Genomic DNA, 27,453 nt, shown 5'->3' with positions numbered 1-27,453 from the left:
TGCTTTGTGGCACTAATTTATGAATGCTTTTATATTTTATGTGGTTGCTGACTGTGAAGCTGTATCTCTCTATATTTTAATCCACCTCTCTAGAGGCAGAATTTCAAGTAACAGTTACTTGATTGTGACCACAAAACATATACATGTTCATACAGATATCATTCATAGAAACATAAATATTAATGTGCCATAATGTTGTGCTGATCTGGTTCCAGAGGTAGAACTTCAGTCTCTCTCCTTACTTCACTCTGCTTTCCTAAGGACCTCTTTGATCACTCATTCAGTGCTCAGATTCTGGACAATGAATGGGAAAAAGGAAAAACACTGCAAATACTAACAATCTTGTTACATTAACGTAGGCACTGGCATACTATGGGCACATAGTTGAATTTTCAGGATCTGATGCGAGTCACAGTCAGCCTAGCTGTGATACAAATTTATCTTCAGTAATTTCACTGAATTATTTTATGATGCAGACAAACGTGAATGGTACCAAAAAGCAGATGGATTAAATAACCAGCTGCTGTGAATGCTGGATTTTTAAGCGGACTCATAAACTGTTTGTCATCTATCTTTCGCTTCCCCCTTCATAACACTGATTAAACTCCATAGAATGCAATTGCTGTGTTCTCATAATTCTATTTCATCTTGCTTTCCCTCTATCACATAAATATCCACCCCACTGATGACACAGTTACCTTACCTATAGCACAATCTAGAAAGAAGACAAACTTTTTTGTATTGCTATGACAAAATTAATAAATAAAATAAATTAAAAAAAGACTACATGGCAATTCAGGTTCTTCTTTCTGCTAAACCTATAGGATACCATTATTGTGTACAGCACTCCCATTCAGTTGGCACTGACCTCTGAGAAGTTATCTAACCCTGTAATTACAGCCTCAGTTTACCATTTCCTTATACTTCCTCCCTCTGGTGTCTGAAGCAGCGAAACCCATCATCTACAGCAAAAAAAATAATGAAATTCTGACATGAAATGAGCAAACCTCATCTCTGTAGCATGCCAGAAAGAAACAACCTTCTTGCTGCAGGTTTATCTCTGAAGTCAAAGACAGTACATGAGAATGGCTGGCCAACCAGGAATATGAAAGGACTCATGGAGCACTACTATGGACTGAGGACCAAGAATAAGAAACTTGGAGTAGTTTGTTACAGTATGCCAGTTTTGAGAACGAGATCAAATTCTGAGGATCTGTGAGCAGCCAAACTTGTGAACAGGTATGAGCTGAAAGCTGAATATCCTGAATACTTGCAACCCTGCCTGCTCCAGGCAGCCAGCTGAAAACAGTCACTGTGAGGGGATGGAAAACAGGCATAGGTCATATTAGGAAAAACCCAACCAAAAAAAAACCAGCAATAACAAAGAAGCAACACAACTCTTGGGCATCCAGGAAGAATAGATCATCCAGCCGTGGTCAGGTAAGAGTACCTTCCATTGTTCTACTCTGTTGCCGCAAGCTGCCACGGTGCAGCACAGGCAAAGGCGGGCAGTTGCCAAGCTGTTCTGTTATTTACTGCTGTAAAACAATTTGAGGTGAGAGTCACTTGGATTTCTTTAGACAAAAATTTGAAACACAGGAGGTTCTGTCTGAATGTAAGGGCACATCTTACTGTAAAGGCAGGTAAGTGGAGGAACAGGTTACCCAGAGAGATGGTGGAGTCATCGTCCTTGGAGATACGCAAAAGCCATATGAACATAATTCTAGGCAATGAGTTCCAGGTGACATGCTTGAACAGGGCATTGAACAAGATGACCTAGAGAAGTCCCTTTCCAACCTCAACCATTCTCTGATTCAATGATCTGTGCCAAAATGTACATTTAGTTATGGTTGTTATTGTAGTAACTCCACTGTTTGTGCTCTTAACAGAGTGAAATACATCGGCTGACACAGCAGCCTCTCCAAAGGATCTGAGTGTTTGGTATTTGAAAGAGATGGCAATATTGTGCTTCACTTTCCATGCCTGAAACAGATCTCCCTTGTCTAATCCTACATTAAAACAGTTATCACTGTCCCATTTACCTTTGGAACAACATTTGCAAATAGATGATCCAGCAGCTTAACAGAATCTGTGCCTTTTACTTTAAACTTGCCAAATGGTGACAGGTCAATCACACCGACTTTTTCCATAACCTGTTTATACTCACGACCCACAGGGTCAAACCAATTTGTGCGCCGAAAACTGGGTCTGAAACAGAGCATTTACACACATAAAACACTACTTGGATTTTTTTGGTGCTCTTTTCAGCAGAAAGTAGTCTTCAGTTTCTTCAGTTTAACAATCATTCAAAAGAGACAGACTTTACCAATTGTAGGTAGCTTACCCAATATTTTCCTTGGTCTAACATAGCTTAATTATTAAAGTTCTTTAAGACAGAGAGAGAGATTTTATCAACCATTTTCTTCAATAAACTATGAACTGTTCAGATGTTAGAAGAAGTAGTAGTCTGTCAAGTGTAAATTTACAGCATTTGTGATGAATCATTTATTTGAGTTGAAGGTGTCATAGGCTTTATTTCTGAACCACAGTATGTTTTTTTATGCCTTTATGAGCCTCACTTACACTGGGACTCCAGCACCTCTGTGAAAAACATTCATTTGCTTCCTGGTGCAAGCATGAAACTAGGTGGGCAGGTACAGAGGGAAAAACAAAATAAAATAAAAGAAAGGAGGAATGGTCTTTGCTTTTCCTAAGAATTATACAGAGAGGAATGGGCTTTTTCATGAAAACATTATTTGATCAGCAGCACAGTATAAGAAAGGAAGAAAAAACACAAATTCATAATGAACAAATTCTTCTATTATCTATTTTTTGAGCTAGACTCCTCCCTGGTACCCTAAACCTATTAGAGTTACAGGATACCTTGATGTGTATTTTGAAATGTCTGCATGATCAGAATGAAATTCTGATTCTGAACTATGGCAAAATCAAGAATGGAAGATCAACCTACGAGATACCTTGAGCTGAAATTAGTAGTAAATGTATGTTTCTCATTAAATGTAACTCATCCAGCTCTTGCTATCATTACAATTCATCTTGGGGGAAAAGATAAAAAATTAATCTTTCATTTACTTGTATCCAATCTCATCTCCAGGTTTGTAGAACCAATGAGGTTGCTCCCATCCTGCGTGAAAGCCCATTGAACATTTTGATTTCAGCAAATCATACAGCCCACTGGTTCTCTCTGTTGGTCTCCCAGCAAATCTTTCTTCTTTAGGGTAACCAACTAGAGGGGGGAAAAAAAGCTCAGATAAAAACCCATGGCGTATCAAGATCATCACCAAGATAGAACACATGTACAAACAGAGAAATCTAGGGGTAGGCTTTGATGGAACACATTTTCAGGATATAAACCTATTTTTAAAAATGCCTTCTTACCAATGTTATTAAAACCGTAAGACTCTCTTGCTTTGGCTGCTGTGAACTCTGTCGTTGTCCACTTTCCATAGCGGTTGGGATCTAATTCTATCAGGTCAAATGGAGGTTCCCCATCAAGGATCCAGTCACTGAGATATTTTCCTATGCCACCAGCATGTATAATACCATACCTTAAAAACAGAAAAAAAGTACTGCAATGACAAGCCTTTTTTGTTTTGTTGTTAAAAATTAGTACTATCATGTACCACTAATACACCCCTAAAGCACTCCAAATTTTCCCTCTGTTTTTGTTTGTTCTGTTTTGTCCTGTTTTCCAATTTTACATGCTTTATTGACAGACATTTCTACTGCCCCACTGTTAGCAGCAGAACTCCGCTGCTAATACACATCAGTTATGGTGCTTGAGATAAGAGCAAGCTTGCTCTTTCCCTGAAGTTCAGAATTTAACAGTCTTTTCCAGGGACAAAGAGAGTTTTGCAAACTCTGACGTCCATTAAATACATTTTCTAGTCATAAAATACTTCTTTTTTCAGCCAGGTTTGATTAAACCTCAATTTTGACTTGGATTTGAAAATCTGTTTGAGACAGTTTAGCAGTTACAGTATTTACATTATAGTGACAAGAGCAACAGCAGTACAAATCAGATAGTTTTAAAGAAGCTGAATTACCATCACTCCACAGAAAACCAGGGAATGTGGAGGAAGTAGGGATAAAATTAGACAACTTCTTTCCAGTGGTGCCAGAGTTTGAAAGCTGTCTTTTCTAACCTGATTTACCTTCTCTGTTCTCTACTACATCTACTACTAAAACAACTGGTTCCAAAAAACTTATGCTAACAAAATGAACTTATAGAAAATTTTTCCTACCAGTCTGTAGCAAAAGCCTGCCCTGTTTCTACATAAAGAGTGTGTGAAGGATCAGACTGTGGAGATCTCTTCTTAGAAACCCTGTATTTCAGCACCCCACACCAGACAGCAAAGGTTGATGTCCAAAAGCTATGAAGTGATAAAGGTTTCCTTACTTAATCATTTTGTATTTAACTCAAACTTTCAAAATCCTTGACATCTTGGCAATCACAGGGAAAAAGCTGTGCATAAAATGTGCTCCTGCACATGTCCTGGGGACAAGGGTCTTTGTTGCCTTGCAGTATGTGTTGCTACTCAGTCTACATACACCCCAGATTTGACACCAAAACATTTAATGACAAATAATTATTTATGCTAAATGTTTTAAAACTTTTTATTTTAATACCTCTGTGAATTAGCTTGCCATGTGAAAAGAAATTCTTAGTTATTTGTGAAATGCTCCAATGAGCACAACAGAAAAATCCTTGCAAGTCTGCCCAAAACCAAGTTTAGGTTAGCACACAGCCATTAAACCATAGATACTCACACTGAATAAACAAATAAAACAAACCTGTGTTGCTCTTCATTGAGTCTGCATTCTGAATTCTATGTCCTCAGTTAAATAGGCACAGATCTTACAAAAAATAATTATGCAATAATTCAATTCTAATGCATGTATGTAAGAGGGATTAATTCAGATTATACAGATAACTTATTTCTAGCACTTTTAGAAAGCCTGGCTTCCTAATATTCATGAGATTACACTTATGTACTGGGGCTTTGTCTAGAAATTATTTATTTAAATAAAACAGCTGATTATGTGAAGTAGTTCTGCCAAACACACTCCTTAAGGCTGTTCAGCACAACTCTTCAGACTATAAGCGCAACCTTCTGTTACCACGGAGTAAGTGCTTGTAAACTGCCACTCTGCAGGTACTACAGAAGAGTTGCCCACTGCTGCTATTAATTTGTCAGCCGTAAGTTATTCATGGTTATAATTTATGTGATCATGGCTACAACGCCTTCAAAAGTTTTAGTTAGTTTAAGTCTCCGTGCCCCCTTCAGAGCAGCCAAGATCACATGGGAACACAGCACAGAGACTGATGCATGACTATGGGTGGTGACAGACCAAATATGAATTTTTTAACTTCAGCTGAAGACTGGGGCAAGACAGCCTGGGAGGCCACCCTGAAACGTGGAGTTGCTGCCGCAGGCTGAGTGGTCTCTGCACTCTGTGGAGCTTTTCAGCACTGACTCTGTGCAAACAATTGATTTTGGCACTTCTAGCTGGGCCTGCATTACCTGGCATTTTAAATTACAGCAGGGTCCCCAAATCCCTCATTACCTCAGAAACGGATGTTACCCATTAATACCTAATGGGTATTAACATATCCGCTATAGCTCTGCTACACAAGAATGAAACACATGCTGTACTGGGAAAGATTATTACAAAAACTTGAAAGAGTGGTACAGTCTTCACATGAGGATTTAGCGAAAATATTCCTAATGAACGCAAACTCCTTTCTCTGTTTTTCTTCTCTCCTTCCAATCCCTGCCAGATTACTTTCCCCCTTGTTTCTGTTCTATTCTTGTGTATTACTAGTTTATGGGTCTTTGCTTCTGACTGATTTTTTCCTATGAAATCTCAGTCCCTGCACAGCATGATTCCTTTTCTAGTGTCTTTGTCTGAAGTTTGGTAATTTTTCTACAGAAAAACTCCTGTTGAGTCTCTGGCTATGGAATACTACTGCAAATAGAATCCACGAATCTTTATGCAAGATCAGTAAATCTCTAGGAAGTGTTTATGAGCTGTAACTTTATGAAGGCTTACGAATAGGACGCATGGATTGATTTTGTGAAGAAAATCAGAAAGACGTATCTTTGGGAGAAAGGTCACTTCTTCCAAAAGCTCAGTTCATTTTCAGAAAAGAGAGATGAGCTTTTAAAAAGTCTTAACACAGCAAAAATACATACCATCCAATAATCTCATTCTTCAGAATGGTTATGCTGCTTTGACTTAAACTTTTCTGAATAAAATACTAGTCTACTCTTGTTTAAGTTTTTGAAGCTGTAACTGAAAATGGGAAGCATTGAGCAACCTTAATAATAACCACTGCTACAAGCTCTGCTAACTATACTTATTAACTTCTTTACACATTAAAATGCCTACCAAACTGCTAATTTTAGATAACAAAAATCCCCTAAACTAACAGCACTAAGTCCTCTTTCACAATGTCCCTGCTAGTTGACTACAAGATAAGGATTTGCTAATACACATAAAAGATTACAACACTGGTAGAAACATTGCAGTGACCCATAAGTATATAACAGAGTCAAAAGTCCCTGAAAAGCAGACAGTGCAATCCAGTGACAGCAACATAATGGAGACCTCTGTCTAAACATTTAGAGATTAATCAAATTCCTGAAATAAGTTGTTTAAAGAAACTTAAACTTATAACACTGGTCTTCACTTTTTCCTGTAGGGACCTTGATTCTGCTCCCATTGACACTGATGAGGGAATACGGATTCTAGGCTTTGGCAGCCGAGTAAAGAACTTACACGGTCTTTTTGGTGAGCAAGGACTAGATAAACCACTTTTGTAACTGTAAGTTCTGCAAATGTTACTAAAAGATAACAACTTAAAAAAAAAAAAATCCAAGCAGCAAAGGTGAATACCTTTCACAATGAATCATTGCAAAATTACCAAACCTTTTTCTTTTGAGGGCCTGGAAAAGCATGTTAGTGGTACTGCCTTATCTTATGAACTGAGCGTTTGTTTGTCTTGGATTAAAACAAACCTGGATAAAGCCGAGCTGGATTTTGAACAGCAAATTAGGCAATTGGAATGACAATGTAAACAGAATGTGCTCGATAACAGGTGTCTGAAATTGTATTCAGTCCATTCTACCCATCTTGAATCAATGGTCAAATTAAGGTAACTAATGAGAAGTGGTTTACCACTGGCTTTAGTGCAGCCAGAGTACATAAATAAATTGCATTCAAAGAAAATAAAACAATGGGCAAGAAAATGAGACCAGTAAAACACTCCTTCCTGCTGCCACACTGCCCTCTCCATTTCTTTCCTCTAACACCCAGCATCATAATTTTTCAGCTCAACCTTCCACAGTCGAAACCAATTCTGTCTTCATATCCCTAGAGCAGTTACCCAGTATGCTGGCAATGTTTTCTGCCTAGCGTATCTTCAACTCTACACCAAAAAGTTAACACTTCATATTAAGAGTTCTCCCTGTACCACTCATTCTTGCCCAGCTTCAGCTTCTGCATAGACAAAACAATTGTTGACACACTGTAATGAAAAGTAATACGTAAAATTACCTGGGAAGTCTATTGTAAAACCCAGCACTTTTATGACTTTAACTTGCCACAAAGACAGTAACAAGTACTACTCATGACTTACTGCTTCACAAAGCCTCACAGATACTGGCCTCCTGAATGGAAGGAGGAAGCAAATTGAAAAAAAACAGTGAGAGTTATGAAGAAGTAAGACAGAAGGATGAGCTGCTGTAGTATGCTGTAGTTGGCAGTAACTAAGACTATTTCCAATTACATTTTACATAAAATGTGTGCAAAACAACCCCCCAACCCATAAAAACATGCGCAGCTTAAGCTAACACTTTACGAACATGAAAGAAAAAAGGTTGTCACAAACAATATACTCACCCAAAACCAATAGCTACCCAGTAATTTCTGACACCCTGATGTGGTCCCACCATAGGAAGAATGTCTGGAGAATAGGTGATAGGACCAGCAATTGTGTTTACGATATCTGCTTTTTTCAGAATGGGGACCATTTCCATAGCAGCCTCAATATGCTCCATTATTCTGTCTAAATCAGGCTCAAAAAGCTCTTTTCCAAAACCTGCACAAATATTTGACTCATTATGTACTTAATTACGTTGATATACTTATTTACATTTTAAATACAGTTACGCAATCATAAAAATTATATGGAATTCATCAGTATGTTCAAACCTCTGCCAGCCTACACAAGAAAAACAGCATGCATAAATCCCAAGTTACCTGCAGGATCAAGTTTATTGTCACTGCAGTTATTCTATCCTCTATACATATTTGTTTAACCCTAAGGTCACACAAATTTAACAATATAGTAGAAAGGAAGTGAAGAAACACAGAAACTTCCTTCTAAGTTAATAAAACCTTTTTTTTTCCATGGTGTTTAGTGAATTTCCAGAAGTATTTCACCCATCAGTCTGGGCTCGAAGCATTATTAAACATCACTTTGTAGAGAGGCTTAATAACTGCTAGAGACAGTAAGTTCAGTAAGCTTTGCTAGTGCAATCCAAAGCCCAGCAATGCAGGAAATGCATTTTGGTCTTTTAAAACAGCAACACTATTGACTCAATATAACTTGTGAGTGAAAAGCTGGAGCCTAAATATAACATAGCATTTTTTTAATCTATTATATGAAGCGGCATGTCATAGTTACAATTTTTGTAATACAGAAATTCAGTACAAATCTACAAATCTCTTGCACTTATAACTGAGCACAGCATTTTTCCCAAGACATCCCTTTGCTATACCTGTGTTCCTATTTGCCAACCACATTATCTCTGAGGAAAGTGAAAAAATTCAGAGTCCCTGTCAGTATGTTGGAGAGAACTGTAGCTTAGAAAAATCCCTATTCAGATGCAAACGTCTACATAACAGATTTGGTGACTACATCTAACCACAACACTTCAGCACCTGTTGAAAGAGTAGTATAAGACTATGTGACAGATGTGTGTTCTGTGCCTATTTCATTTTTTTTAATGGGACATTTTAAACTCTGTTCGCTCGTGTCTTTAAAGTAAAAGTTATCCTTTGAAACAAATTTCTGCATTACAGTCATACACCACAAATACTTTATATTTTCCATCAAATAAGGCAGCATGATGGGTAAGGATTACACTGTCTGCTAGTGTTTATCAAGTTTAAAGACTTAATATTCTTAACTACCTGGTGGGACTCCATTTGTCACCCATGAGTCCTGCAGCTTCATCTTTTCCTCACTTTCATATGGACCAAATAAAAGACCATCTCTTTCTTGCCTTAGATAATATGATCCTTCTAAATCACGAATCACTGGCAATTCTGTTTTTAGGGCTTTCACTTCAGGGATAGTTGATGTTACAATGTACTGATGATGGACAGGTATGAGAGGGTGCTGCAGGCCAATCATCTTGCCTACATCACGAGCCCAGAAGCCTAGAGAAGACCAAAAAAAAACAAAATAGAAATATTGAAATACTAATTTCAGTGAATGGAAAATAACAATTATACATCTTCAGGAAGCACTGTGCTTTATTATCCATACTTTTGTTTTCCATACTTTCAATATCTTTCATTCCATACTTTTTATTTGCACATTATTTTTTGTATTACTCAGTAGAATTTTCTCACTATAACTCCTCATTCTTGTTTCTAATTATACTACTATATATTATTCTAGTATACACATATTTCAGAAATAATTGGTAATATATAAATTAGGTCTCTAAAAGTTTAGAAGATAATTTAATTAACAGTCTCACAAACCCCATGGTTTATTTCAGTAAAGGAAATGTCATGCAGGCCTAGAAAAGTAAGAGACACTTAAAAATTAGAATAAATTAGCTCACACCATAAGTGTTAACGTAGCCTCTTTACTATCAACCAAATGAGCCAGCACATTTTCCCAAGACAGTACTCAAATTCTAGCACCCCAATAGAGAAAGACGATATTTTTAGTCAGGTAATCTCAAGAATGTAAGTCTCCCTCTTCCTTCACATGCATCATAAAAGTCACACTAATTATGGCTCTCACATAGCAATCAATTCATTATAATGTTCATATTGGCCAGTAATCAGCATGCTCTCCCTTAGTTGGCCAGTTAAAAGTTCTGATACAAACTGTGACAAGAGAATGCGAGCAACAACCTTCCTGCCCCTGCAGTCTGCTTAAGGTCCTTCATGTAAACTACTAGGCATAAATTAAAGAATATATAATTTTTCTCTGTTCAGGTTAAGCTGGTAAGATACATTGACTTAGTGAGGTACCTGTGTCAAATTCAAGGAGTGACTACCTTACTAGTTTGGGCTCTGCATGACAGCCCACATCTGTTAGAACATACAGATTTTCAAATCAGACAGACAAAACTGACTGCAAAGGCAGCTGCCCTGTGCAGCTTGTAATATCCCTCACCCCAGTCTCCTTACTCTGCATCAAGGAGAAGAGGTCTCAGAAGTAGAAATGAAGGGCAAAAATCTAATGAAGCAGGAGTTTCCCAGGAATCTGGAAGTAAGGGTTGGGAGAAGGCAAAATGAAAGCAGATGAAGTATCAGGGCCTTACAAATAAAAGGCTATGTGCTGTACCCCACCTAAAAAAAGGAAGGCAGGTCAGCCTGGTTCCTACATAACCAACTGCCTCCAACCTGCATATGAAAAAAGTATCTCCAGCAAGATTTGCTGCCTAACGTAACTGCCCTTTCTCCTGGGACACACTGCCCAGCTTAGCATGAAGCATAACTTCTCTTCCTTTTGGCTGCGTATTTGTCTTACCTAAATGATCCTACCTTTCTCTTCAATTTCATACTCTTCACAATCTGGTCAAAATTTAACCCTCAGAGCCCTGAGGGCACTACCAGACATTAGCAATCCTGAACAGCCTCATCTGGGACTTCTGCCCACACCACTGCCCACAGGCCCAGAAGCCCCATTTCAGGTCACCCTGGAGCGTTCAGAACTTGCCTGCGCTGGATGGACTGTAGGTGTGTCTGTGTACCGCTCTGTCACAACCATGCCTGTGTCTGGCCATGGACCTCATTGACCCATACCCTGATCTGTGGACTACTTCTTTGTGGTTCTGCCTGTTGACCAGGGGGCAGTATCTGACCCTGATTACTGTCACCAGACTTGTTCCTGACTTTTGGATCCACTGCCTGGCTTGGCCTCTGCCTGACTTCCTCACTATGGTTCCGTCTGTGCCTCATCCCCACATGCCTGTCTGTAGATACGGATTGTGGGCTGACCCCAGCTACCAGGCTTGGGCCTGACTTGCCCTCTCTCTTGCACCCTGTACAACAGAGCCCTTGCTGGCTTGACTCCTGCTCCACCAGCCTTGTCACCATGCTTGGCTCCCTGTCTGTAGGAAGAAGCTGGTCAAGGCTGCTTGCTGACATTAACTTGGGGAGTACATCCTCTCATCGATGACACTGCCTAAAGCCCAGGCAATTAGGAAAACTGAATTGGGCTATGGTGGCCTTGTGCCATTCACTCATGCCAGGAGGGCTGTCAATCTCTTATTTAATATTACAGATCAGTCTCACAGTCTAACAGCCACAAGTTTCTCAGGAGAAAAGTTTTCTGTGGTGACTCACTTGGCAATTGCCAATAACCACCTAAAGAAGGGGAGCAAGAAATCCAGAATCATGACAGAGATCTCTTCAGTTAAAAGCCCCTGCCCTGAAAATACTAAAACCCAGTATCTATTGTTCTGCATTTATCATCTGTAAAGGTTTGGCTTCTTAATGGCATCCTCACCACTTCAAAGGAGATTTATTGACAGAACACCTGTTAAGTCTTAAATTGGCTCAGGAAGATCATGCCATAGTCATACAATGAGTGAATCAAAACATCCTCTACTGAAACCTGATATTTGCTTCCTTATACAAAACACAATCAAATTCTGATGAAGCTGAATTTCTAACACATCTGCAAAGGTTTCATCCATTAAATGTGACAAATAAAAATGTGGGGTTACATGGAGGGTAACAATCTCTAGGGAACTTATTTTGATTTGGACATTTCCATGTCATCTACAAAGAAAACTATTTTAAGATGAGGGCAGCTAATGATCCACAAAGGAAAGGTGAAGCAGCAGCAAACTCCATCTCTGCTTTCCTTCAAAAATTGTTTTGACTTAAAGAGATATTTGGAAAAGAAATAGTACTCATTAAAACAGAAACAGTGGGATCATACAGAAAGCAAGCATATTCAACCTTCTCAAACAAAATTAACATGGTAGACATCATCTTAGGTCTTTGAAACTTAACTTTGTTTCTTTCAAGGTAACAAATTTCTTAGCCTTTAAGTTTGCAGAAGTACATTACAAACATAGCTGATTTTAAATTGGTTTTGAATTAAAGGCAAATAGTTTAGATTTGCTCAAAATCAAATCCTAAATATTGTACCTCTAAAAAAAATCACACATGGTAAATGCTTATTTAATCCTTGAGAACAACAACAGCTGACGTTTACTAAATGAAAAATACTACAGTTTCTTTGTTTGAACTGTGTGCAAAAGCTATTACAAACACAAAAATGGCAAAAGGGTGGATATATTCTCTGAAACAAAATTCTGATTGGAAGTGGTTGTCAAGTCCTATCACACATGGCAAAGATAAAAGCGTAAATTATATCTCTAGGACATTTGTGAAGATTAATTGTAAAGATTGCAAACATCTGATGCTGAAATGTTTATTGGGGATACTGCTTAGCATATCTGCTGAAATATGTTATCTGACTATCTTGTTTTTAAAAATCTTCAATCATTATGCATATGTGTATACATACATGTCTGCAAATGCGTGCTTAGATACACACACATGCTGTATATATAAACTAAATTCTCTATTTTTGCACACTTTAATCAAACATTCTGTTATAAATAGGCTGCAAATTACTTCAGCAGGCTCAGTACAAGTTAGTTCATGTCAGGGATTATTTATTAGGCATCTGCTTTCATCCAAAATGGAAATATCACATAAGGAACAGCTAGAGATTGGTTGCAACCAGTTTGTTCCAGTTCCACAGCAGATGTCAGTTGGAGGATGAGGGGGGAGAGATAATGTAGAGAATCTTCTGATACATTTTTCTGTGCTCATATTGCAACATGAGCCCAAAATACAAGCTCTGAATTACCCCAGTCATGATTGGTAGTGGAATGAAGCAAGGCTGAGAAGAATGTATGTTAGCTGAGAGAACATTTATAGAAAACATATGTTATACAGTATTGTATATTCTTAGCCATATGTGTGTCAAATGTGCATTCTGACTGAACACAGGAGAATTAACTAAATATATTGTTGGTTCAATAACTTATTAAACAATAAAACCACAAAAATTTTATATCAGTGTGCTGTAATTTTTGCAAATAAACTTTGAGAAGCATTTACTAGAAAACGTTCTGTAATGCCAACCTGGTACGTAAGCCAAAGTAAGTACACTATCGAAAAACAAGGAAAATATCACACTTGTGATAATTCATGCATATGTTGCAGAGCTAATAGGAATAATGAATGCCTAGCAGTTTGTGTTCTAAATAAGAAGTTTGATTGCCAAAAGAACCACCTTTCCATTCCATAATTTCAGATCAGTTCTAGACAAATATATCCACACTGTATAGAAAATGACATAAATATCCTATTGGCATGACAGCTTGTGATTTTGCAACAGAATGCTGTTTCATAATTCACACCTGAAAGCCATGAACTGACATCACCTAGTAAAGCTCATCCTCTCATGGTTCAGCCCTTTTATCCCATTTGCTCCAAATTTCTCTCCATCCCAATCTTTTACCATCCTCATCTTTTCTCCCACACCTGCTTTTCTTTTCCGGTGTCTTAATCTCCAACCTTTTTACTCCAAGACTTATATCCTTCTTCAGCTATTTTGTCTCTGTGAGCAAGTCAGTGTCCCTCATTTGCCAAATTCTGTTCCACTGGCATTCTCTTCTTTTCAAACTACTCCCATCTACCTATCCCTTGCTACTCTACCAGTCTTTCATGCACAGGCAGTTTCAGTTTTCCAGTCTCAGCCTGACACACAACCAAGAATCTCTCCTAATACTGTTGATTAAAAACCTCCTTCTCCCTTTCCCTTATCCCTCTTCATGATTCATCCCTACTGCTGCCCTCCCAACAAGTGTCTCCTAGTTTGAGCTTCATTATTCAGCAAGTCCTCTAGCACATAGGTGTACCACTTGCTGACAGTGCTCCCAGCCTCCTCCAGGAACCTTGCTCAAGCATTTCACTCTGCCAGTCTATTGATCTTCAAGTCCAACTCACTCATAATTCCAGTTGTCAGATATGGTTACTCTACGCATCAACAAGAAGAGTTCCTTTCTCACTCAACTTCTTAATTTTATCAGTTCTGCACCAGAAATAGATTTTTTTCTTCTTCTTTTTCACTGCAGAGATGTAAAAAGGAATTATAAGGACACATCCTTGCTCTCAGGTCACTTGTCCCACCTGAGCAAGAAGAGAAAGTCCTCTTGAGCCATCACTGAAGCCTGATTACTCACTGGAATGGATGTGTGAGAAATTCATGCCCTAAAAATGCAGATGTGATTTGAGACTGCAATAATTTCATCTAAACGGTAAGTATTTGGCATGTTTTCAAACAATTGAAAACACGAAGTCCACTAGCAAGCAGATGGCACACTTCATGTAGGACCTGCTAACAGTTTCAACAGTATTTTTCTACAACATGTATAAAGCAGCACAAAAATAAGTTGAATTTTAGACTGAATAAAATTTTCCAGACCTATCAACTTGTTTAGAAAGCAAACATGAATTCCAGTGACTCTTGGTCAAAAGCTCTTTGAAGTAGAAATAATCACTTTAGCAGCTTTAATACAATGAAAAATAAAAATAGTATATATAAATAAAAGCTCTTTTGAGTTGGGAGATTTTGTTACATGAAAAATATATTTTTAAGACAAGTGCAAGTTTAAAATACTACTCAAAGGGCAACAAAACTCTTATGTTTCAAGGATAGAATTAAATCTTAGAGAAAGGTAATATTGGCATAGCCATTTTTATAGTTCTTGCTGCAAATCCTCAGTCTCTTCAAAAAAACAGTGAGATATTTATACTTCATTTGTACATCCCATCTCCCCTCCTAAGTAGCTTTTGTAAGATTCTAGAGGACAATATTCATAGACAACAGCCTCTCTTCTACACAATTCACCATAGACAAGTTAAAGTCTCTTTTGCTATTAAAATTTAACAAGACAATCTGACTAGTAACTGCTGGAGACAAACCATAAAGAATTATTTTTAATGCCTAGTCAAGGCCAATTAACATAAGAGCGAAATATTCATGAACCTGTAAACTAATGAGTGCAAAGTACAATTTACTTCAAACCAAGTAAATGTTCAAAAACATTTATTACTTACTGCAATATACAGTTCAGTACAGTTGTGCCATGTTGGCTAGTTTGTAAATCTGAAGATTATGTAAATGTTTATGTTAAATCCTACCTGCAGTATTCACAATTCTCTTTGCTAGAATTACTCCCAGTGGAGTTTCAACTTCCCATGTTCCATCTGATCGGGAGTTCAGATTAGTCACTTCAACAGGGTAATTTAATTGGGCACCATATTTTCTGGCTCCTGCAGCCAAGGCCATAGTGAGAGAATAGGGATCAATATGACCATCTCCAGGGTTATACAGACCAGCTAAAACCTAAGTAGAGGTAAAATTACACAAAATGAAATAAACTAAAATTTATCAAAACAAACTATTTTTTTAATCCCTTATTTCTTGAGTGCAAGTAAACCTTAAGGAGTCAAATAAAAAACATAAGTTAATATAAGTTTCAGAAAGTGTAACAGAATCATGGCTACAGCCGTCCAGCTTCACAATGGTCTAACAAAGTAAAATTGCTCAGTTTTCCCATGAAATCAAAGGTTGCAATGCTTTAATGTTATAATATTATTATAATTAACACTATGCACACTGACATACAGTATGCCCTAAAGTGCATGTGAATTTAAGTTTATAATGTATCTTTTTTCACTGAAAAACAAGAATTTTTTGTACATTTTATATAAAGGAAACACACCTTATGTCTATATATCTGATAGACCAATGTTTAATTGCAATGGAAGTTATTTTTCATAAAATATTCATACCTTATCCATGTTCAGTAAGGGAAATAGCTCTTGAACTTTCTCAGGCATGATTAGGTACTGCTCTGTGGGATGCCAGCCAACACGAGTCATTTGGTATTTGAATTCATCCACCCTAGTAGGGGTTGAAGCAATTCTGATGCTTCCAGGCTGATGAAACCCCACAGCCTAAAACAAAGACAAAAGTGAATTACAGAGACTTTACTTATCTCCATAAATGCATGTTCCCGTCCTAAGGGACGCCTATAGGAATTTTGCCAGTAACATCACTGAAAAGAGATTCAAATTCCTTCCCTTGAAGGAGTAGGACTTAGCCGTTATCGAATTAACTTTCTAGGTTAATACTATCTTGAAAACAGTTGTAAAAAGCTTTTATTGAATATCATGATACTATTATTTGTATTAATAATTAATATTTGCATTTAAGCACTCATATGCTTTCAAAAACAAATACATCTAAAAAACAATTTATAATGAAGTCTATCACTTGCATAATTTTCTATTGAGATACTGCAGAATAAATTTAACTAACTAGTCACCTTCATTGACACAATAAATAACCAACTACCTCTTTATGTTGTTTTTATATAAAAGAAGAAATCCTTATACAGCTGGGAACTGAATGCTCACTTTCAGATATACACTATTTTACTTCATCTTTTCTATCTTACCTCACAGGATATTAATATGTCTGAATAAGTTTTTTAGTGGAACTCAAACTGATAATCTGCTGTAGTATCTTATCTAGCTGTGCAGCAAAAGGTAGAAAGCATTGTAGACTAATACAGAGAGGATCACGCAATTTTTGCTTCAGACTGAGCAAGTCTGAGTTTAGAACATGAAATCTATATGGCTCAGTGATGCCAGATAAAGATTACTCCTGTGCTTCTCTGCATAACCATTCCTTAGGCCACTAAAAAAGACACCCTGAAAGGGATGGGAAGAATTGCAATAATTTTCTCAAGTAGCTATAGCATTACATCATATAGTGGACATATTTAAAGCAGGAATGTATTATAATTCAGTCTATGCATTATAGATTCTTGATGCTATTTTAACTCCCATACCAAGCTAAAGACTCTCAGTCTGCTGAGGTTCTGAGATGCTTCATGAAAACAATTTCTTTACACTTTAGAGAGATCTGAGAAACTACCTACAATATTTAGTGACTAAGCAACATATTATTATGGATATTGGAGCAGAAGAATATAGTTCAATAAAAAGGGAGCATTTTGAAAGTTATGAATATGCAGGCACATACAACTTGTCCACTCCATTTTTTTTTAAAGATTGTTATTAAGGTTAGTGTTTAACTGAATTAACACTTTAAAGGTTAGGGAGATTACCTGTCCAGTCTCTCCTTCCAGCTTTTCATAGAGTTTGATGCTGTAAGAATGGATTTTCTTCAGGTTTATTCCAGGATGAAAATAAGTAGTTAAACCAGCCTCAAATAAGAAATATGAACAACATTGAGATATGATTAGAAATGCAGTATTTTTAAACATTCTTCTAAGTGTTATTCAAAAAGGAACTGTCAAGATAATGTAAAGGAAAACAACACATGGATAAACTGCTACAAAGGCAAAAATAAAATTCTTTCCCTACTTATGACATTCTCTGAACATGCACTTTAGCACCTGTCTTTTCTTACCAAATTTGTTGAGCTATTATATTATTGCATTCGTTCTCTTCTACAGTTTTTGTTCTTTAAGTTATTCAGTTGTCATTTTCAAATCTTTTGTAAGAGACAGACAACCTCAATCCTGATCAACTAAATCAACTGAAAAACTCCAGATGTCCTTTTTCCTTCTTGAAAATGTAGATGGGAAAGAAACTAAAACTTTACAAAGATTGGCTCTTAACAGGAGTTACTACTTTCCTGGGGTGTGAAGAGTAGGGCATTGGAAGTCAATATTCTTCTATTCTCAATGCCTGTCTCCTGGGGAAGTTAAAAAGCAATTGCTGCATTTCAGAAGAAGCTTAAGAAATTACTCTATGTATTTTGCACACCATTTTACCAAGTCTGACTTCAGAAAGCTTTTATGCAACAGTAAAATCAAGAACATACTGCAGCCTCTGGTATGTTTAAGGAAACTGTTCATCTGCCTACAGGAGAGTAGATCCTGACCATCAATCTAGTAATGCTTAAAACTGCAGACATTTAGCACTTTAAAAAGGCAGAATTAAAGTGTTACTGAAGCATAGGTCTTTGTATCCCATGAATTTGATGTCTCACTAAAAGCCTTCTTCCAAGTAATACAACAGAAATGTAAAATTATCTTAGATTTTCAAGCTAAGTAACACTGACTTAAATATATATATACTACAGGGTTTTGCTAACTAAAATAGAGTTTATTCATAGATGATGGTTGCTGCCCCTAACGGGACTAGATGCCAGAGTCCACCTTTGAGTTCACTGTCATTCAGAGAAAAAAAAAAAACACAGAAGGAAATTAGGTGAAAAGAAACACATAGTTTTGATTGTTTAGTATGCACATCTATTGACTACTCCTGATTTTGATTTACAAGCTATGCTCTGAGCTGAGTATTTTAAGGCTTTAACTTTTAAAGTTGGTGAAATAACCATGTATGTGAACAACAAAAGCATGATTCAGTGGGTTTTAAACATATATTTTAATTCAAAGTAATTTAATTATGCTAAGAACCTTCTAAATGTTACACTTTCATGATCACTATCAACATATATTGCATTAATTAGACAACATATCCTCACTTTGTTAAACCATGGCCTCTTTCAACCTGTCTTTCTTGGTATAGCCTCACAATTAAGACCAGATGTTTTTCTTCAGAAACAATTAGCTTCAAATTACTCTTCGCAAATAGCTCAGACTCAGATACCAGTTCCATGAAAGCTGTAAATCACACTCACTGCCTGAGATGACAGGTACTCAGTACTTTCCAAACAAGAGTATGATAAATGCCTGGCATTTCTGATTGTATGTCTTTTTGCTAGCCATAGTGCTAGAACCTTTTCCTACCTTTCTTTATGAGCATTTTGTCTTCCTGATATCATAAAGTCTATATAATATACCATAGTGTACCACATGACTGCAATAGCAAAATAAACCAATGGAAAAAAGTGCAAAATCAATCATTTACCAACACTATATTTTTCAGTTGTGCCTGTTTTATTCATAAATTTGGCTCTGGTTCCTGAAGTATGTTTGGTACTGTTCATTTTCTAAACAATCTGAATTTAAGAAGTGATCACACAAATCTGCAGTAGGGAGAGGAATCTATTAAGAGCCACATTAAACACAAAGTGGACATGTTGATTCAGAAAGTCTATGGGATAAATTAACAGCCTGGAAAAACACTGCTTGTCCTTATTATCAAATTGGATCATCATGGAGACATTTGACTAAATGCATTTTTTAACTCATTTGTCACATGTAGTTTCACACTGTTGTGAACAAATTTATTGTAATTACCTCAGACTAAAGCCCATGTCTCTTTCACTGCTGCATTTGTAATGAAAACTTGTTTCTTAACAAATATGACCTAAAGGTTGGGTGGGGCTTTTTTGGGTTTTGGTTGGTTTTGGGTGTTTTTTTGTTTTGTTTTGTTTTTTGTTGGTTTGGTTTGGCTTTTTTGCTATGTATGTAGAATAAAGAAATAAACTAGGCTGTGAAATGTTTACATTTCTTTAGCCATGTCCAATCCATTACCTGTGAGTAATTGATTCACTTGTACCTGCAAATTTTGTCATCACCTATTATTCTTACTGTCTTATTCATGTAAAAATGTTCTGGTCTTCTGTTATTTTTCCAAATGTAACATAATTTCCAGATATAGGGAAATCCCATTTTAGTGGTCACTGTTACCAGTTTTAAACAAAATCAACCATAAATCACTTGCAAGTTAGCTTTCAAACTACATAGATTTGAGAGCACTAAGCTGTAGGAATTAAATGAAAACTTCTGACATATTTAAGTGAAGAAAATAATTTCAAACACATCTGATGCCTTTGGCTTCAGATAATTAATGTTTCTGGTTTCAGGAGTGAAGTTGGGAGACAGCTATAACCTGACTGGACTATATAAAAAATTAATATAATAGAATCATAAAATAATGATAATGAAATAATCTTAGAGATCTTATGAGGTTTCTATCCAATCTTATACTCAGAGCATGGTCAGCTATGAGGTTAGACTACATTGCTCAAGATCTTCTCCAGTCGGGTCCTGAAAATCTCCAAGGACAGAGACTACACTACCTCACTGACCAAATACAGAACTTTGCATTTGTCCTTGTTAAATCTCTTGGAGTTCCGTTCCTTCCATCCTGTCTAGGTCCTTCATTGTGCATCAGCTGGTCTTGAGTGAGTCAACTGGTCCTCCCAGTTTGGTGTCAACTGCAAACCTGATGAGCAGTCAGTCACCTGCTCCAGATTATTATTAAAGATATCAAACAAGGCAAGTCCCAGGACACACCCCCATAACTCTCCACTTATTTCTAGGCTTTGGGTTGAGTATGACCTATTAACCACTACTATCTGAGACCAACTATCCAAACTGGCTTTTAATTATTTAGTTGTTCAGCCATACAGATCATTGTATCTTCAATTAAACATAGGAATATTATGGGAGACTGTCTAAAATCTTTCCAAAATCCAGGGATGTTACAAAAACTGTTCTCTGATCTATGAATTCAGTCATTTTATCACAGAAAGCAATCAGATTTCATCAGACATGATTTGCAATCAGCAAATCTACACTGACTGTTCCAAATCACCTTTATTCTCCTTTATAGTCCCAGAACTGAAACTCATTCCATGATTTTCCCAAAAACCAAAGTATGCCTAGCTGGGCTTTAGTTTATCTCTTTGGCTTTTTATAAGGAGGCATACATATGCCCTTCTTCAAATGTTGGACACTTCCATCTATCTCCACAGTCTTTCAAAGGTGATACATCTTTAGCCCTGCAGTGCTACCAGTGGCATTCTTGGATGCAGTCTATTTGGTCCAATGTATGCACACAAGTCAATTTCTCTCAATAATCTGTGGCTTGATCCTCAGCCACTACCAGTAGTTTCTCTTCGCTTTGAACCCTGCTCAGAGCACGTAGGCCTGAGAAACTTTGTTAGTGAAAACCCATGTGAAGAAGGCATTCAGTAACTCAGCCTTACAGTACACTGTGACTAAACTACCCACTTCATTCAGCACGTCCTGTACATTTTTTAAATAGCCTTTTGTTACTAATGCAGCAGCAGGAGGTCCTCTTATTGCCTTCAATGCTCCTTACAAGTCTTAACTCCATTTGAACTTTGCCTTTCCTAATATCCTCTTCATATGTGCAGGCAATTTTTGTAACTTGGTCCTTCACAGCCTTTTCCTGCTTCTGTCTCCTATATACTGCATTTTTGCTTTGAAACTCAATCATGAGCTCCGTATCCATCCCAGCTGGCCTCCCAGTATGTCTACATGTTCTCCCGAGTTTCAGTGTGAACCACCCCTGTATTTAAAAGAGATTTATTTTGCCCTGCTTTTAGTAAGGGAGGGATTTTGTAACTGTAAATGAACACAGTCTGGGAAAATAATTTTAAGAATGGGTACTTTGCTAGGAGAGTTGACACACATATTTCAAAGCATTTTTATAGTTTAAATTTTTTTATGTTGAAATGTTTATATATCAGTTTTGTTCTATTCCAATCTGTTTCGGATTTTATACTAATGCCATTATTAAATTAGCATTCGGGGAGGGAGAAAGTATTAACACTTTTACACCTTATATTCTCTCTTCTTGTAAGTTTGACCAAGTTATGATGAGTTATAGTCTTGTGCTATGCTTCGTTGTCAGCAGCAAAAATCAACTGCATGTTGCAAGAAAAAGTACCACATACTAGAATATGCTAAACATTTTCTCAGAAAAAATCTTTTTAAAAAGTAACAACACAACAAATGTATTTGCTGAGTGAATTCTATAGGCCTTGCTCATTCCTGACGGCTTCAGTGAGATTGCACATGATCTGACCTGCAGAAGAGTACAACTTTAAAAACTATGAAAGCCTAAGTCTTAATTTACACACACACAATAACCACTACTTCATCATGGTTAGATAGGTACAGAAATGAGCAGCAGTTGCTCTGTTATTTTTATCTTCTTATTACTGCAAATACAAAAAGGTGCACACTTTCTGTGCTGTTGTAATAATACACATGAAAGTCAGCCAAATCTATCTCAGACCTGAGAAGAGGTAGAAAGCTTTACAGTAACACTAGCAGGAATATGATCTATACGAATGTGATCCTGAACTGACTAGACTGTGAAAGAGGGAAAATGTGGTGTAGTACAGCAATGTCTGAACCAGACTTTAAATATTTGTGGACACAAGCAACATACTATGTACCATTTCACATGCTAACTATATGTTATCTGTATCTAGTATTGTATCACTGTGAGGAAATGTTATCTGTATCTAGTATTGTATCACCTAGTATAACAAAGAACTCACAGTCAGTTTTCATCTTTGTCATCACCTGAAACAAATTTATTAACTTGTTCCTTTTCAGACAGAGCACTCTATGAGAGGAATGAAAAGAGACAGCATACCATGTAGTTTACCTAACAGTAATCCATTTTAACCTGTCCCATAACTAGAAGACTTGCTATGTTAGTATCTAATTCTGTTGTAGTAAGTGCCACAAGGCAAGCCTTTTCGATAAAGGTAGTGCAGGCATTTTCTCTGCTGTTCTGGCCTCTCTGCTCCACTAGAAAGCAAATACTGATGGAGAGGTTTTACATAGTCATAAGCAATAAGCTAGAGTGAGTGAGTGTAACACCATGGACAAAAAGGGAAACATTTGGTAACATTCTCCAATTCATTATTTTGGCTTTCTATTCAATAAAGAGATTTTTTATTACTTTTTACACCTGTTGTTCTGTAAATAGAATTCAGTCTGAGCCTCACAGTCCAGAGGGATATGGGTCAGGTGGAGTAAGATCAGGACCCTGAATTTTAAGAAAGCACAATTCTAGCTCTTCAAGGAGTTAGTCAGTGGGACCCTTGAGAGACTGCCATCAGAGACAAGGGAGCAGAACAGACTGGCAGATCTTTAAGGAAGTTTTCTTTAGAGCACAAGAGCTCTCAATCACCATGTGTAAGAAATCAGGCAACGAAGGCAAGAGATGAGCATGGCTGAGTTGAGATCTGCTGGTCAAACTAAAGAGCAAGAAGGAACTCTAGAGGCAGTGAAATCGGGGACATGTGTCCTGGGAAGAGCATAGAGATGCTGCCTGATTGTGTAGGGAAGAGGTCAGAAAGGCAAAGGTGAACTTGGCTGCAGCTGCAACTGAACTTGTCAAGAATAAGGAGGGCTTCTGCAGGTATGTTAGCCTGGAAAGGAAAGACAATGTACCCTCCCTGATGAACAAGACTGGCTAGCTGGTAACAACAGATGAGGAGTAGGATGAAGTACTAAACAACTTCTTTGCTTCAGTTCTCACTGGCAACCTCTCTTCCCACACCTCTCCAATGGATGGATCACAGGATGGGGCTGTGTGGCAGTTTAGGCTGGATGCCCCCTGCCACTGCCGCATGAGATACACCTCTGGTGTCCTGGGTGCCCACCCACAGGGGTGGACACAGGAAACGGCGTATTTCTACCCATAAATCCTGCGCCCTATAAAGCCATCTGCAGAGTCATTCTCTTCCTCTTTCTTCCCTCTGCTCCCCTGGGAGATGTCCTCTCTTATCGGGTAATGCCGGGGGAGTATCCTCAAGGCCTCTTAGGCCTGTCTAGGCCTAATGCCAGGAGGAGAATGGGGGGGGCAGTCTCAGACCTGGCCAGCCTGAGACTTGCCTAGCAGTAGGAGGGGGGGAAGGAAGAGCCCTGAGGGATTGGGTAGACCCTCAGGTGGGAGGAAGGGAGGATTGGGAAGCTTTTGGGAATTCTGTGAGGGGGTTCTGTATGCTTTAGGATGTTCTTTTCCACTATGCTTTGTAGTTTGTAGTTTTCTGTAGCTTCACCAATTTGCTTTTCCATTTAAACTTTTCCATCACTCTCCAATCCGTTTGTGTGTGTCATTCTTTTGACTCTTTCGGGGCAAGAGATGTTCTGGCTGGCCTCAAACCAGCACAGGCTGGAAGCACAAAGTCCTTCCCACTGTAAGAGAAAAACAGGTTCGAGACCACCTGAGGAACCTTAACATACATAAGTTTATGGGGCCCGATGAGATGCATCCCAATGTTCCAAAGAAATTGGCTGATGTACACTCTCTGGAATATCTGAAAAGTCCCCACAGTCAGGTGAAGTCCTTGGAGTCTGGGAAAAGGGAAACCTCCTGTTTTTAAAAATGGTAGAAAGGAGAACCCTGGGAACTACTGATCTCTCAGAATCTCCTCTGTGCCCAGTAAGACTATGGAACCTAGAAGCTATGGAACCTAGAAGACCCTCCTAGAAGCTATGCTAAGACACATGGATGACAAGGAGGTGATTCAACACAGACAGCATGGCTTCACAAAGGGCAAGTCCTGCCTGACCAACCTAGTGGCCGCCTATGATGGAGTGACTACATCAGCGGACAAGGGAAGACCAACAGATCCAGAGAGTACTGGTCAATGACTTGATATCCACCTGGAGATTAGTGGCAAGTGGTGTCTCTCAGGGTTTGTAAAGGGACCAGTGCTGTTTCATAACTTCATCGATGATACAGACAATAGGGTAGAGTGCACCCTCAGCAAGTTTGCAGATAACACCAAGCTGAGTGGTGCAGTTGACATGCCTGAGGAACCTGAACAAGCTTGAGAATGGTCTGTGTGAACCCCACAAGGTTCAGTAAAGCCAAGTGTCCTGCACCTGGTTTGGGGCCACCTCTAGCATCAATACAGGCCTGGGGGATGATGTGATCGAGTCCTTCTCAGCCCTGTAGACTTGAGGATACTGATGGATGAAAAGCTGGACATGAGCTGGCATCCTTGGCTGCATCAAAAGATGCATGGCCAGCAGGTCAAGGGAGGGGATTCTGCTCCTCTGCTCTGCTTTGAAGTGACTTCACCTGGATTACAGTGTCCAGCTCTTGACTCTTCAGGACAGAAAGGATATTAACTTGTTGGGAGTGAGCCCAGAGGAGGCCACAAAAATGATCAGAGTGCTGGAACACATTTAAAAGTCACTTCCAACCCAAACTAATCTATGACTCCATTAAGCTATGATAGCTTAACCAACTTTCCAAAACTCATATAGCAGATCAATGCAGATCTTCATGTTAAAGCTTGTATCTATGAGATAATCAAAATATTTAATCTCTAGAAAGCCAGGGAATATAAAGGGAATGAAACTTCCACCACCCTTAGATACACAAAGTTCTGGCAATCCAAGAGATTAATGAAATATTTCTTACTGCATGCCAAGTAGATCCTGCAGTGAGCTCAGATTTTTCTAGCAGAACTACATCCTTCAAGCCAGCCTTAGCCAAGTGATAGGCTAGACTCACACCAACGCAACCACCTCCAATGATCACTGTGTCTGCTCTGTCTTTCCCCAAGGAAGAAGATGAAGTTTTTTTCCTGGTAAAAACAAAACAACAAAAAATACAGAGAGTTAAAAAAAAAAATGAACCTATTCGCTCTTGCCTTCTTTTAAAGTTAATGCTATCAAAGGGTCATACACCTGAACAGTAATACTACCAAAAAAAAAAAAAGAGAAACAAAATAAGTTCCCTTCCACCTAACAACTTAATTTTTTTTCTGTTTGTCCCACAAACCTTTAATGTAGACGATAAGAAATTGTACCCCTGAAATAAGTGTGAAAACCCGATTTCTCAGAAGTGCTACAGAATACATAACAACAAGTATTAAAAGCAGTTTGCTTAGAATGGCTCCTTAATAAATTTCTAAAGCCAATGTCAGCAGACAAGGTCAGTGTATGTGTTAACAAACAATGAAATTTAATATATATTATCATGGTCTATTTTGATGTGTTCTACTTTGCTGAAGTAAAAACATTACAAAACCAAGTTTTTATTAATTGTCTTACATGATACCGCATTTAAAGCAGCATAAACCAGAACTGCCGCCACAGGCAGAGGTGTTCTCCATCATCTCATCTGATCCTCCTCTTTACTGCCCCATCCATAAAGCAGCAAGATAGATCAGAAAATTTATTTTTTTTCATGAGACAAGACAGGACCTCTCAGTACAGCAGCAGTACACACTACTGTGAAACTGTGGTATCTCTTCAAGGCAGTTAATCAGTACTCAGATTTATCTCCCTCCTCCTTGTACATTTGCAACTTGTCTGGCAAAAGGCTTTCTACTGTTTAAAGCCTTCGATTTATCTTCCACTCTCATCATATGACACCTTAAAACACAAATGCAAGATGAATATGCATCATGCTTGTTCACTATGTGGTAATGAATCAAAACTAAAATAAACAGGGGCAGTGGACACCACTTCTCTGTTTGGTGCACCACACACACACACACGTTCTTTATTGAGATAACGTATTAATTTTTTTCAGGTTAACAGTAATCTGTTTAACAGCCAGATGGAAGACATGCCAGCTCCTCTACTGAATTTTGAGGTGCATGGTAACCAAGGTCAAGCATAGAGGCACTCCTTGCGCTTCTTTTAAGCTGTACCTTGATACTTCCTCATTGGACTTGCAGCTCATTGCAAACCTTTTCTTTTCGGACACTGTAGCCTGGTAAAAATCCACAGAGTGCCTTCTCTGTGAGCTACACGGTTCACCCAGAGGCTTGATGGTGCCAGTAAAAATAAGTAATTTTTCTCTCACTGATAAGGCTCCGAAGACAAGAGGAATCTCTCTGTATGAGGCGTGGGGCTCAGCTGGGGCTGGGTCAGGTCTGACACAGGAATGCGAGGTGTACGGGAGATGCACCTCCTGCCCGCAGATTCCGGGAGCACCCCAAGCCGACGGCGGGAGCCCACCCCCATTGCCTCTCGCAGTACGCGCCGAGCAGCTTGACCCGTGGGTACGGCGCGCGGAGGCCACGTGCTGACAGGCACCACCAGTAACCTCCGCTCGTGTCTCTCGTTGACCCCCGCCCGGCCCGGCCCGCGGACCCACACTCACCGCCCCTGGGGGCTCGCGCCGCCGCTGAGGGGCCGCAGGGCAGCCGCGGCGAGGGCACCGGGCCGGCCACCGCCGCGGGGGGGCCGCAGCCGCTGGAGGGCTCCCCGTAGCACCGCGCTCATCGCTCACACAGCCCGCGGCAGCAAGGATGGAGAGCGCTGCCTACGGCGCGTCTCCCGACAGTAGCCCGGCCGGGCACTTCCCTGCCGCTGCCGAAGCCAGCTCTCACAGAGGAGG

The 27,453-nt window shown here is 38.6% G+C and overlaps 1 protein-coding gene across 1 annotated transcript in view; it reads right to left on the bottom strand.

The window, feature by feature from the left end:
• Positions 1-27,338, bottom strand: part of DMGDH (dimethylglycine dehydrogenase) — a 40,178-nt gene extending 12,840 nt beyond the window's left edge. Inside the window, exons 1-10 of the mRNA XM_054397918.1 lie at positions 27,217-27,338; positions 25,522-25,687; positions 17,505-17,603; positions 16,162-16,326; positions 15,508-15,712; positions 9,223-9,471; positions 7,927-8,125; positions 3,400-3,569; positions 3,094-3,247; positions 2,043-2,208 (exon numbers count right to left, since the gene is read on the bottom strand). Coding sequence (XP_054253893.1) covers positions 2,043-2,208; positions 3,094-3,247; positions 3,400-3,569; positions 7,927-8,125; positions 9,223-9,471; positions 15,508-15,712; positions 16,162-16,326; positions 17,505-17,603; positions 25,522-25,687; positions 27,217-27,338 — 1,695 coding nt within the window. The remainder of the gene's footprint in view (positions 1-2,042; positions 2,209-3,093; positions 3,248-3,399; positions 3,570-7,926; positions 8,126-9,222; positions 9,472-15,507; positions 15,713-16,161; positions 16,327-17,504; positions 17,604-25,521; positions 25,688-27,216) is intronic.
• Between the last annotated feature and the right edge of the window lie 115 nt (positions 27,339-27,453).

This window comes from Indicator indicator, chromosome Z, assembly GCF_027791375.1.
Source record: "Indicator indicator isolate 239-I01 chromosome Z, UM_Iind_1.1, whole genome shotgun sequence".
In the NCBI taxonomy this organism is placed as follows: Eukaryota; Metazoa; Chordata; class Aves; order Piciformes; family Indicatoridae; genus Indicator; species Indicator indicator.
Note: the sequence above shows the minus strand (reverse complement) of the source record. Positions and strands in the feature narration are given on the sequence as shown.